The sequence below is a fragment of the Macadamia integrifolia genome, chromosome 9, assembly GCF_013358625.1.
Source record: "Macadamia integrifolia cultivar HAES 741 chromosome 9, SCU_Mint_v3, whole genome shotgun sequence".
NCBI classification, from domain to species: Eukaryota; Viridiplantae; Streptophyta; class Magnoliopsida; order Proteales; family Proteaceae; genus Macadamia; species Macadamia integrifolia.
The window spans coordinates 13,215,399-13,229,349 of record NC_056565.1 but is presented as its reverse complement, the minus strand read 5'-3'; the positions used below and the strand labels follow the sequence as shown (position 1 = coordinate 13,229,349).

Sequence of the window (13,951 nt, the reverse complement as noted above, 5' to 3'; positions counted from 1 at the left end):
ATCTTTTACGATAGAGAGAGAAAGGCAAAAAGATCCACATGGCCCTCTCTCTCTCTCTCTCTCTCTCTCTACTAATATAATAATAATAATGAGCTCTCGCGTGTTCCCTTAAATATACCCACGACGCTCTCCTAGTTGAAGCAGAAGACCCACCCAAACAAACTCCAAATTCGAAGCCCGAAGCTTCTCTTCTCTAGCTAATCATCTCCCCAAACGCCGTGAAGTCATGGCAGACACGAACGTACAAGTTAAAGAAGCAGTGGTGGTGACTCCATCGGAGCCAACCCCAACCCACGTCCTCTCCCTCTCCGCTCTCGACTCTCAGCTCTTCCTCCGCTTCACCATCGAGTACCTCCTTGTCTACCGCTCTCGCTCCGGCACTGACCGGTCTGCAACTAAAGCTCGTCTCAAAGCTGCACTCTCCCAGGCACTCGTCCCTTACTACCCTCTCGCCGGTCGAGTCAGGGCGGCTAGACCAGACGGTTCGAACTTAGAGGTCGTATGTCGTGCCCAAGGTGCGGTTTTCATTGAGGCCATCTCTGATATCCCAGCAGCCCAGTTGGAACTTGCCCCCCGTTACTCTACCCAGTGGCGAAACCTACTGTCCTTCCACGTGGCAGATGTTCTTCGAGGGGCCCCACCTCTTGTTGTCCAGCTGACTTGGCTTCCCGAGGGTGCAGCTGCCGTTGCCGTAGGCTTCAGTCATTGTATCTGTGACGGAATCGGTAGCGCAGAGTTCCTCAATGCATTCGCTGAGTTAGCAACCGGTCGACGGGGCATTTCTGATTTGAAACCCAAACCGGTATGGAATCGCCACCTTCTCGACCCTCTTATTCGTACAAACCACCAGCGATCTCCCGCAACCTGCCACCCCGAGTTCAACCCAGTCCAAGATGTATCCGGCTTTGTCCACCGGTTCTCTCGAGAACCACTCACTCCAACATCCTTCACCTTCGACCGAAGAGTTCTAACACAACTCAAGAAGCTCGCATCGTCAACGACCCGACCCAGCGAGTTGGAGCAATCGTATACGTCGTTCGAGGTGCTAACGGCGCACGTGTGGAGATGCTGGGCTAGAGCTTTGCAATTGCCGGCGACACAAACGTTGAGGCTTCTCTTCAGCGTCAACATTCGGAGCAGAGTGAAGCCCAATTTACCCGATGGATACTATGGAAACGGGCTCATTCTGGGTTGCGCACAAACCGGAGAGAAGGAGCTGGTCGAGAATGGGTTGGGTTGGGCGGCGGGGTTAATTAGGAGGGCCAAGGAGAAGATAGGTGACGAATACGTAAGAAGAGTAGTGGAATCGGTGTCTGGGTCGAGGGCGTGTCCTGACTCGGTGGGGGTGCTGATAGTGTCACAATGGTCAAGACTAGGACTGGAAAGAGTTGACTTGGGTATGGGAAAACCCGTTCATGTGGGCCCAGTTTGTAGTGATAGGTATTGTCTGTTCTTACCGGTTCACGAGCGGAGTGATGCCGTGAAGGTGATGGTGGCGCTACCTAATAGCGCCGTTGACAAGTATGAATACTACCTGACCAGTCAGCACTCTTTCTGATTATTGGTTCCGTGCACATTGACTTGTGCCGTCTTATATTTTGACTTTTCAACTATTCGGATTCCCACATTTAATCAGTGGCTCAGTGCTCGTTTTATTCTCTATATTAAAATAGTGGAATGGACTTTGATCCTAATCCAACGGCTTAAAACATAATATACTGGGTTATGGTTTAACCAATTGGATCGGTTGAACCGATCTGGATGCTTCGAGATGGATTAGTGGAAGGAATAAGAAATTGGCTAATTCGGGTCGGTGACTAAAGCCCACTTACAAATTTTTTCTTTTTTTGGGACCTATCTAGTGGCATTGACAATAATGGTTTTCTTTCAATTATCTAAACACTTTAAAGTTCACATCTGAGCATCGTTTTACTCTAACCCATGACTTAAAAGGAAATGAGGAATAGATACTTGATTGATTTCAATCATATCTGACCCGAAATATTTGTAGGATTCCGGCCCAGCATTTTGAACCTAAAGTCAATTGCGATGGTGATTGCTTGTTCATACTTTACCATCTAATCTTTGTATAAACCTAAAAGGCGAGGGTCATGCCTACCAAGGAAGAGGAGGGTTGTCACACCATCACTATTCCTTTAGATTCTTGATTGGTACTCTGGTTGGGACAAACAACAAACTAAGGTGCGACACTTGGAGGATAGACTATGAACCACGTTGCATGATTTAGGTTTCTTTCCATTATTGGACTTGTCAGCGAGTCATCCTATGCAATTCCATAGATATATTTAAGAAAATTTACTATCACTCCCCTAATTATATATAGCGAGTCTTTCTTTCATGAAATACTACTCTTGTAGTTTCTATTATATAATTTCTTTCATAGAACCTAATCTTTGTAACCTAAGGGGGTAGCACAGTTGGTGAGCAACAAACTTGGTACAAGCTGTAAACTCGGATGTTCTAAGTTTGACTTTGTAACTCTCATTATATTATATGGGAAATGATTCTCTAAATACGAGGATTATAAAATATCTATTCACATGGGGTTTTAGAGGAGAGAGAACATATAATAAAAATTCAAATGTGACTAGACACACCCTATGGAGCAATCATTCTCTGTCGCACTGCACTAGTGCAGTGAGGATCTGGGTGGTTGGAAACACCCGGACACACACCCCGAGGTGCTCTCAATCATCCATATCCTCACCGCACCAGTGCAATGCGGTAGAGGATTTTCATGCAAACTTATGCCCCATCTAGAGAGACACCTTTCCCATATTATATAAAAACATCAATACACATAGGCCCAATGTCCTTAATAGATAATGAATGATAAATAGATTTGGTATGCTTTATGTGTAGAATACATTCTAAAGTTATTTTATTATTCCATTATAAATTATATCCTTTACACATCCTTCTCAAACATACATGAGAAAGTGGAGCTATTAACATTAAAAAATTTTATGACCGTCCTTGGTGACCAAGGAAGCGAGTAACTAGTCTACCAGAATTTAGTAGCCAGTGGACTCAATCCAGCCCAAGAGGCCCAGCTCCAAGCCCACATTCCCCGACTGGATCAGTAATTTTGTGCTTTTATTTATTTTTTATTTTTATTTTTTAATGAAAGCTCATAGAGTTACATCAGAATGGATCTACACAAGAACCATGCATGCTATGTGTTGAAGGCAAAAGATTCTAATCTTGCAATCCTCCATAATGGTGTACTACTGGGGCCTATGGCCCTCGATATGGAGCATGGGTTTGTTGCACTGCAGACCATTTGTTTGGACTTCAATTTAAATCGAATGGGTAAATTTGATGTGGCAGTTTAAGTGGGGCCTAAATTATTGGATAGATAGACCTAAGGTTCTCTTATTCGGTTTCAACTTATCCATATCAAAAGACAAAATAAAGCATTGAAAATATTTGGGACTATCAAAAGGTTGCAAGCATAAATATCGCATTTTGTTACCCCCCAGAAGGCATATACAACCATGATGAATAGGCGCTTGAGAGGTATAAAAAAGTTTGATTATAGTGTAAGAAGTTTCATGAAATATCAAACGCATTGGCAATCATTTTCTATGAAAATGATCAAAATGCCCATAAGGGGTTGACTGGATTAAAAGATTGTTCAAATAACTATAAAATCGATCCATGTTGCCAAATAAAAGGATTTACCTTAACAGTCGAAGGAAAGCGATGGTTAAATCTTCTAATTTGTGGATCCTGATGATTATTTTTTGTTGATTTCCACCAAATGTTGGCCTCCAACTATTAAAACTTTTGAGACTTATTTTATACTAATTCATTTTAAGGTAAGGTTCCCTTAAAAGGCGGCGTGGTCTCTAGACCAACACGGGAATCAATTGGAGCATACTTGGGAGTTTTTTTGGAGCATACTTGAAACTTTTGAGGACTGTAGTTGAGAGCATACTTGGAAGTTGGAAGCATCAATACAGGTGAAATTTCTGTCTTTCATGGGGAACAGAACGATCATTTCGCCCCAGTTTATGTTTGGGTATAGGAACCACACTACCTTTTAGACTTCTTTTTTCCTTTAATTTATAAAAGTACTTTAAGACATTGTTGGAAAACCAGGTTTTTCGACCTGACTCGTCAGGTAAAAAACCTAGTGAGTCACCTGGGTTAAACCCAGTTAGGTCGAGTCTTGTTTTTTTTGTTTTATATATATATTTAAATACAATAAATATATAAATAAATCATAAAAATATAAAAAAATATGAAAAAGGCAGAAAAATAAGATTACATATCAATAATTCGAGGGTCGCAGGCAAGAGTCTTTCTCTTGGTTAGAACGTTAGGTTAGGGTTATGGATTAGAAATTATAAATTATATCTTCCAATAATCCAACTTCTAATAAAATAAGAATTTTAGATTTAGGAATACAGGAAGTTTCTTGGGTCTTAAGCTCCTTTTGGTAAAAGGAAAGGAGTAGGAGAAGTTACTAAGTTAGGAGTCTTGGGATTTGGGATTGCAAAGAGATTTTTTTTTTTTTTTTTTTTTTTTTTTAAGTGCCTTTTGATATAATGAGTAGGTTTTTCAAGGCTCGGCCAAAAAACTGAGTCAATGTAGAATAGTCTTGACTCGTCTTGAGTCTTGTTTTTTTTTTTTAAACACAGGGTGAGTCTTCATGACTCTTGACTAAGAATCTCAAATCTTGACTCGATTCGGGCGAGTCTTCTCGGTCAAAACCTGATTTTCCAACTATGCTTTAAAATGCTTAAAATTATAAATTAAAAAAAAAAAAAATCAACTATAGGATGTGTATTGAGTCCGGTTGGGTGCCTCTCCACATGGGAGAGTGCCACTGAAATGGAGTCTACCTTATTTATAGGAGATTCTATTTCATTGGTGGCTCTCCCATGCGGGAAGGTACTCCACACCACGTGGGTAGAGATTCCAGAGACTCATCATGGTTGTATATGCCCTCTTCTTTGTTTTTATTTATGACTCGTATAGGTGAAGAAGGGAAGGATTGCAGATGGAATCAATTTAGAGAGAGAGAGAGTGTGTGTATAGAATGTATAGGAATATATTCTTTTAGAGTAAATTTACAAGACCTGTCCCATTATCAAAACACCTCTTGTGAGGGTAAACTAAAATGATAGTGAAGTAAATATTCACTGTTTATAATGCTGTGAAAGAAAACACACACATATATTCAAGGACTGAATTTTCATGAGGCCTGAAGCCACGGTGAATGGGATTCTCTTCTTGATCACCTAGTGGTGAAGGAAAACTTTGTCTTACATTCAATACAATAACATTAGGAAAAAATCTAATGACTCAAATACTACCGTAAGCATAGGCTTAGACGGCCAAATTATACACCAGTCTTATTTTTTTTTTTTTAGGAGGATAAAATAATATGTAAACTCCAAAAAGGCAACGAAAAAAACAATAACAGCCCAACAGGAAAACAGCCACAAACAAAGGACCCAACAGCAACAAGCTAGGCCGTCCATGAGAAACAACAAAGGTCAAGAGAAACTCCAAAGGGACCACAACAGAAAAAACCACCCCTACCGGCCGGGGGCACTAAAATGAAGAGGAACATCCTAAGCAGTAGCAATCAACCTATTTCTCACACTGTCCTTACAAGGGGCAAGGAGAGAGAGAAAAAGAGAGAGAGAGAGATCCTTATGCCGGGCATCAAAAGTGATAGAAGACCCAACTTTCTGAATGGGTTAGATTCACCATTGTTAACAAAACTGTTCAGTCTTTCTGTACAGTTGTGAGGAGCAATGGTGGACAAGGCATCCACATGGTGGGCTTCCAATTCTCTCTTGTCCATTTCTTGGTGGAGATGTCAATATTGGAAACCTGTTTATTGTATTTTATTATAAGATAAAATAGATGAAAGAGACCTCTCTCTCTCTCTGTCCAGTCTTGATCACAAAATCAATAATCATTGAAGCCCTTATGCCATGTTCAGGGCTGAATCTAATTGATCAAGTTAAATGAATGGCTAGGGTTCCTCGACATGTTCTCATGGTCTTTGCACATGCTTCATCATTGATTGTATTAGCAATCTTGGTTAATACATCAACATAGAATCTTAAACTGGTTATAAGATAAACTAAGAAATGTAGCACATGAATTGTGTTTAATGCAATTTCTTTAAGAAATTAAGAAACCCATACACATGTCATCAATCAAAAGGCCTGAAAGGTTCATCAGAGTATGATGCAAGGCCTTACATCACCCCCAACTTATTTGATAAATGACAAATTAAAGCCAAGCAAGCTAGGCCTCAATAATCAAAATCATTTCCCATTAGAGCTTGATGGGAAGGCCTCAATAATGAAAATCCCCCAACTTGTGTTTAATGCAATTTCTTTAATAATAAAGAAACCCATAGACATGACATCAAAGTTCATCAATCAAAAGGCCTAAAAGGGTCATCAGAGCTTGATGCATGGCCCTAAATTACCCCAACTTGTTTTATAAATGACAAAAGCCAAAAAGCCGAATCAAAATCCTTTCCCATTATGTGTTAGGGGTTAATTTGGATTGATTGATTTGGATACCTTTCTTCAACTCCTCAATAAGGAGAAGAAGAAGAAGAAGAATCACAAACAAGTGATAGTGAGAATGCTTAAGTGGGTTTCCATCTTTGAAAAGAGAGAAGACACACCTAACTCATGCCGGTTTATCCAAATTTGCCCTCAAAGACGAGGCGATCTGTCTTTGTTTAACAATAACCATTTTGTTGTATCACCACTTCATGCATGAGTCTGCCTTAAGAAAGTGACTGATTCCGCTTCTAGCTAATGAGGTTGACATCTCTCCCACTGTGTTCCGATGAACATTACGGAGATGGAAATTAATGACTGTAGCAAGAAGTTAATCATCGGAAACAGTTTTTTGATGAAGTGGGGGTAAGGATGTATACGTTATAATAATCCTTCCTAAACAAACGGGCCCTAAAGAAATTTAATGCGGGATGATAACTTGATTGGTTTTGAGTTTCCTACCTTATAAGCCAGTTTATTGAGTTAAATTCTCCCAAAGCAAAAGCTTAGAAGAGAATATGTTGTTACCATGGACCCAGCAACACCATCAAAAGATAAGACCACACCACTCTTAAAAATTAGGTTGACATCTTTCCCATTGGGTTCAACCCGTTATGTTCAATGGAGAAGGAGATTGATGACTATAGGGAGAAGCTAATCCATATCTCGTTATTACTCCGTATAAAGTAGAGACTCATTGGCTTGTCGACATCCTCATCCTCTAGTTTTCAATATTTTAGTTAGAGAATTTGAAAAACTTCAATGATGATTGTTCAAATCTTTCTATGTTATGATCTCATATCAGTCATATGGGGCTGAGCCTTGTTTTTTTGGTAGAAAAAGACTCATGCATTTAAATCATTCAAAAGAAAATCAGTTACACTAATAGCCTCCCTGCTTAAAACCAAAATGAGCCAGGGGTCATTACAAGGAAACTTAATTACACTAGAGGAAGAGAGTGCCTTGTGGCAAAGGGAGTGAGTAATAATATTTGTTTTACGATAGGTGAAACGAAAGTTGCACTCCACAAACGAAGAAAAAATGAGGATGATGCCGTTCACAACTAAACAAATATTAACATTAAAGCTTCTAGAATTGATATTATATTGGGTTTTTCCATCTTATAGACCGATTTATGGGATCGAGTTCTTTCAAAAAAAAAATTCGGAAGAAGATATATTTTTTTATTCATGGCCCCCAAGCAACACCATCACCAGCTTTGAGTAGTCCAATCCATCACCAAGTTTAGCTATCAATGGACAAGACCAAGTGCTGACACTGCGAGCACCCGAATGAGGAAATCTTTAAAGATCTGGTCTCGTGAAAAATGAAAGGAACAACTGAACTGTTCATCTCTCCCGAGGAGGACTTGAAGGCTACAAGAATCTTGACAATTCCACAACTGAGGTTGAGTATATTTTGTCTCATACCTCTCTGGGATCGACAAAAAGGGCTCTACTAGCTGAGTTTTTTGTTAATCCAAACAAGGTTTCTTGGGCTTCTTTTCTTAAGGGCTTTATACACCACAAGTCTGCACAAGACAACAACTTCCAATGTGGGATGTGAAGTTTGAGTGTGTCACAACCCCCAACTTCTGTTACAACTACCTTACAGTCCTCCAACTCCATAGCCATGTTATGGACAAAACTACACAAGGTACCAACCAGCTTACCCGGCCTAGGGCCATGCTGGTGCAACCCATACATGAAGTAGAACCCAAATGGGCGAAACACGTCGGGGAACGCCGGAATCCTCAAGCACGGGAACACTCGATCGATCAATCTCGAGCTCTTTGCATACATTAGGCATGATAATGGTGCTTTATCCACCCTCAGCTTGAACAAATCTCCACTGTTCCACACACTGATCATGGCCCAATTGGGTGGGAATGGACCCGAGTTGATATCCCCCCATGACTCGCCCATCGGGTAGGCGACCCAGGTACCCAAACTCAGTTTATTTCGGAGGACCCGGTCTATGTCATCAGGGAAGAACTCAGTAGAGCCCATGAACCTTCTGTAGAGACGCTCGGCATCTTCTATCTTGAGCTTTACAATCTTAACAGTTGGTGAGATACGCATCCTTCGTGGGCCAACCGGTTGGACCAGTATGGATGGGGTCCGAAACTTTATGAACCCGAGTTTGTCTGTGAATAGCTTCACTGAACCTAAATTATCCTTGTCAGTGGCCATGTAAGCGAAGTCAACTTGGTTGTCAACGAACCATTCCTCGAGACGCTTCACTAGGCTCACACCAATACCCCGGCGCCGGTAACAAGGCGCAACTCGGAGCCCTAGTATGTACCCGACCCGGGTTTGAACCTTAGCTGGGCTACAAATTGTTACCATCTTAATTGAGCCTTGAATGACACCTACCAACTCATGATGCAACTCTGCCACCTAAATGGAAAAAGCACAAAACTATAAACCATTAGATATTAAGATTTGATATCATCCTGGGATGTGTTTGGTATGTATTCTTGAAATAGATTTTGGGTTTAAAACATGTTTTAAAGAGAAGAATCACGTTTAGAATGTGTTCTAGACCTAGAGTTTATTCCGAAAATATATACAATCTATATATATAAAAACTAGAAAGAGAGTTACCAGCATTTTGTATTTTGGACTGTTACGAATCCTACAAATCGGGTCACCCAAGGTGTCTGTGAAGAGGAACACACTCTCGGCTGGTCCAACCTCGCACCTCCGTTCCAAATCTTCAATTCGTTCTCGATCAATTCGAGCATCGTAGCTTCTTATCTTAAGCTTCATCTCAAATGCCAAAGCATCACAAAAACAACATAACTGATTTGAAATGAGGTTCTCTGGCTTATCGAAGGAGGAAGAAAGAGGGAGAGAAAGTGAGAGAGAGTCCATGAAGTGTGCACTAAAATTATGGGTTAATGACTGCACAAGAGAAAGTAAAAGAAGGGAGATAGGTATTTATAAGAAATGGAAGGGAGGAAAGGGAAAAGAAAGGTGGCTTTAGGGGAATGTTCTCTCCATCATCAACCTTGGTTAAGACTTGGGACAAGAAAATGATAAGATCTTATCAAAAAGGAAGACAAAAGGGAATTAATAATAGAATGTGATTTTGTCTCTACCCTTCCCCTTGTTCCTCTTGGCTTTTTGCTTAGGTAACCTATCCACACGTTAGGATCACCTCAGCCTCACGCCAGTCTGCACAAGCTTCTAAGATATGAATCATATGATCCAGTTGATGATGAATGCATGTTTAAGATTTACAAGGTGAGGATAAGACTTATATCACTTGTTAGAGACTTGGATAAAATTCATCTTTAAAAGTTAATCGTTAAGTAGAAAAAGGTGTCTAATTATTATTGATTTTCATATCAAATTACTCACTTTTGATGTAAAATTATTGCTTCCGTCTTTCATGTAAAATCCCACAAAATGTGTGACACCAATGCACTATCTGGGAATTAAGTTAATGCCTTGGATGGATCTTTACCAAAAAAACAATTCAGAAGGTTAATGAGATAGGTTCTCTCTCTCTCTCTGTCTCTCTCTGTTGTATTTTGGGTTGTGTGAATGTGGTCCTCCTCTCTCCCCCATTTAAGAAGCTTAGATTCGAAAGTGAAACCCCACTAACCCCATATCTCACTTTCAATCAATTTGATATAACAACACAACAAATAATATAAAGGAGCACACAGTTCCCTCACAGTTCCCTCACAAACACCTATTAAGAAATGCAAATTAAAGCTTCATGCACCTTCTGTAGATCCTCCCAATCGTCATCCTCTTTGACACCATTTATGTGGTCGGGTTTGACAAGAGAAAGGGGTTTGATGAGTATGCCTTGGTTGCTATTTTTATCAATGCATTGCATACCAAAATCTCCTCAAGATGATTATTGTAAAAAAGCAAAATGTTCTACGCACAAACCAGAGAGGCAGTTCTTCCAAAGTAGTGATCCACATTACTATGGCACATAAAATAATGATGTAGTAACTTAATCATTATTGGATCAGATGGCCTGGTTACAACTTGGATTGGCAGGGTTTGAAATTTGGAATTGATCCACTACTCGTACAATGTATTAAAAGAGAGATATTTAAGAAACTAAAAAGGACAGGTGTTGACTTTGGATACATATATAAAGGTGAATGCACGTGTAGAGGATTCAAACTCTTGAAATTTAAACCTAATTCAATCTGCCTTTTCCCCCTCCCTGGCTGTATAACAACATTTTTATTTATATATATATTTTTAAGTCATTCATGTTTATTCAATCAATTTTTGAAAAGTTTTATTTTCTTAGTAGAACTTTCTAAGTTTTATTTATTTATTTTTAAATCTCATGGTTTTATTTTTTTTAAAAATTTATTTAATGTTAATTGATTTATAATCGTACAATTTAAAACAATACATGGAGGGTCCCAAAATTTGGGGAGCCCAAGAAAGGAAAAAAGAAAACAAAGAAACATCCACCTTCCTCAAAGAACTTGGATAGAAAGATCCCAAGTAGAAGAACAATATTATTTCATAGTGAATTCTAGCAAAATCTGTTATGAAATTCAAGTTTACCCTAAACGAGATGAAATCCCAAATCTAAAAGCTAATAAGATATTTCAGATTTTGTAATTTATAATTGAAAATTCTTCTACATCTAAATATGTGTATGTATCTTGTAGAAGATAAAATTTATATTTTTGAAACTTTTGGATATACCATTCTGATCCAATTGCACACACCTACGGGGTTACATTGGGGGGAAGGGAATAAAAGGACAAATGGAAAGGCGCTAACTCCACCTTCCACCACTACCTCAGAAATCAGAAAATGGAGGATCTTTCTCCTTTCAAGGAGGGGACATATTTTAGACATGTGGGCCAAAGATCTCATCATGCAAACCTCCACAAGTGCTCTAGCAAGTGAACCCACCTGTCCCCTTCATGTTCTTTATTGGCATGCATGATGATGTCTTAGCAGAACCTTATTATTGTCCTTTGGATGATCCCTTGGAGCATTCATAAGAAGCTATATATAATATAAGGATGTGGACATGAATAATAGTTTGGGCCCCACTTTCCCAAAGTGGGTCCCACGTAAGCAAATGTTGACAAAGAGATTTGGCTTTTATGGTGGTGGGCTTTGGATTGAGACAATAAATTTGGATTCAAAATTCCAATCTTTCATTTGGAAAGCAGTTATTTCCCACCTTAGCTAATTAGTACTTGGGCCGTCATAAGCGTGCAAACCTCCTGTTCATAGTAATAAAGGCTCCAAAAAAGAGAATCTCCAAGTGGGTCTTCTTCTTAATCATTTCAACGCATACGGATAGAGATTGAGATCCTCCCCTCTTAGAGAGAGTTTAACGCATATCTAACGGTTGAAAGTTTTGGAAGCATACGTTTAGATGTTGAGATGAAATTCAAATCTTCTTTAATGACACCAGAAGCCCTATGCAAATTTGACAGCTAAAAGTATTTAGACATGCATCCCAATTTGGGCTCGCACCCCAAGGTACTCCTAACTATCACCGGCGAAGATCTAATTCCATTGGGGTGCATGCTCAAGGAGTTCCCAATCATCGATGTGGCTGGAGGACTCTCTCCTATACAGGAGAGGATGAAAATCCAACCGATAGATAATCTACTGAAACTTTATAAATGTATCATTGCATTTGAAGAAAAAATTAACATCTCAATGATAATAGATACGAAAAGGCTAAGAAACATTAGGTAGCTTTGCAAAGAAGATGCCAACCCCACTCCTAGTCTCCTACTACAATTCCATGGGTCCCTGAAAGATCTCTTCAACGTAGATGATTATAACTGTCTGTGGTTGATTTTTTTTGGTTGTATAGGATCATTAGAGAAGAATATCTTAAAACACATCTCTTAATTAATTAAAAAAAAAATTGAAAAGAAACATAAGAAGATCATGGTTTCAATCATATGATGGAATGATCTTCAAGTGTTTGACAAAAAGAGAGAGAGAGATCCCACCAAATGATCAGTGGTGGCTTCCATTTTCCAACTTCAAAGACATCCAATCCAATGTATGTATTGTGGTTTGAATGATTTAAAAGACATTTTGGAGGGCTTAGTTGATCTGTTTTGATTGCCACCCATAAAAATGGAGAGCCAAGGTTTGCAAGAGCCGGCATTGATTGATTGGATGGTAAGGTTTAAAATATCTAAAAAATAAAAAAGAGGCATCATCTTCATAGGAAACTAAGCAATAAATTTAATGGGCTAGAAGACGAAATAAAGACGCAAACCTACTACTGTTACAACTAAATGGAAGGAGGGGTCCCTCTTGAGGGCGAATATGATAAAAGGGTTGGAGTGGGGAAGAAGGCTTTAGCTAGACTTTTTGTTGGGAAATTAGAATTTGCCCTACTTATGCCTAGGATGGAATACAAATTAAAAAATATAAAGTATAGTTGAGATATATTTCTATGTATTTGGCATTGGACAAACACTTCTTTCTACAATTTGCTCCTCTTATATATATCATGTGGGGTTCCATTAAGAAACCCAACAAATTAAAAGGTGGGCACAACCAATACCTTGCCCCTCTACCTAAAATAACATACCAATTTTATTTCAGGATATAGGTAGGCTTCCACTGAGTTATGATCTGCGTCATTGCATTCCCTGTGGTAATTGATAATTGAAACATGAGGTACTGTACGGTCTACACTTTTAAAAATTTTGGTGGTCCCAGGTGGTAGGAGTGGGGTATGTTTACACTTACATGAGGATGATCTTCTCTTTGAAACCAATTTGATATTTTGTATGGCAATGACTGGTGGTCATGCTGAAGGTGGAATAACAGCTCAATGGGATTGTAAGCTCATCTATATTCTTTCATTTCTTTTAATAAAGTTCACTTTCTGATTCTTAGTAAAAAAAAAAAAAAAAGGGTTAGCTCATTCATTGTATGAGTTTGAATTAGTAAAAAGGTACTGACTGATGAACTTAATTGGATAGAGTTCAATATGAAAGATAATCTCCTGAGTAGGTACTGAGTTTTCCTATTAATCGCCTAGTGTAAAGTGATATGTGGGCCTATTAGGAATTAGACCTTATCATGGTAGAGGCATTAGTTCTCTGTTATTAGATTGGTTCTGTTTTTAGTGTATAAATTTGATAAACGTCATAGAGAAGTGATTAGACAAAATTAAACGATATGGATCTAGTTATGATCTCTGATTATCTTGTTTTTATGTTCAATGGTTATTGCCATGTTGACTGCATCGTTCAATTCTTATAACTAAACCAATTTATATTATACAGACCATCTATATATATATATATATATATACACGATTCCCTACTGCATAGTTGAATAGGGTATCCTTACAGAAAGACAATAAGAAGCGACTCATGCTTGTTAGAGGAGAAAGCTAGCTAC

General features: G+C 38.9%; 2 protein-coding genes across 2 annotated transcripts; one reads left to right on the top strand and one right to left on the bottom strand.

The window, feature by feature from the left end:
- Nucleotides 1-116: 116 nt before the first annotated feature.
- On the top strand, nucleotides 117-1,632 carry LOC122090059 (alcohol acyltransferase 9-like). Its single transcript, XM_042659895.1, has one exon. It carries the CDS (start codon nucleotides 227-229, stop codon nucleotides 1,556-1,558), a length of 1,332 nt encoding a protein of 443 aa, XP_042515829.1. The 5' UTR covers nucleotides 117-226; the 3' UTR covers nucleotides 1,559-1,632.
- Nucleotides 1,633-7,856: 6,224 nt separating this feature from the next.
- On the bottom strand, nucleotides 7,857-9,533 carry LOC122087933 (probable N-acetyltransferase HLS1). The gene is made up of 2 exons (XM_042657070.1): nucleotides 9,170-9,533; nucleotides 7,857-8,962 (listed from the first exon to the last, which is right to left on the bottom strand). The coding sequence occupies exons 1-2, from the start codon at nucleotides 9,437-9,439 to the stop codon at nucleotides 7,988-7,990; spliced, it is 1,245 nt and encodes a 414-aa protein (XP_042513004.1). The 5' UTR covers nucleotides 9,440-9,533; the 3' UTR covers nucleotides 7,857-7,987.
- Nucleotides 9,534-13,951: the final 4,418 nt, after the last annotated feature.

Coding starts and splice junctions, on each gene's coding strand:
- LOC122087933 (XM_042657070.1), bottom strand. CDS start 9,439: ATGGACTCTCTCTCACTTTCTCTCCCTCTTTCTTCCTCCTTCGATAAG. Junction 8,963..9,169: donor GTCCAAAATACAAAATGCTG/GTAACTCTCTTT, acceptor TTTTCCATTTAG/GTGGCAGAGTTGCATCATGA.
- LOC122090059 (XM_042659895.1), top strand. CDS start 227: ATGGCAGACACGAACGTACAAGTTAAAGAAGCAGTGGTGGTGACTCCA.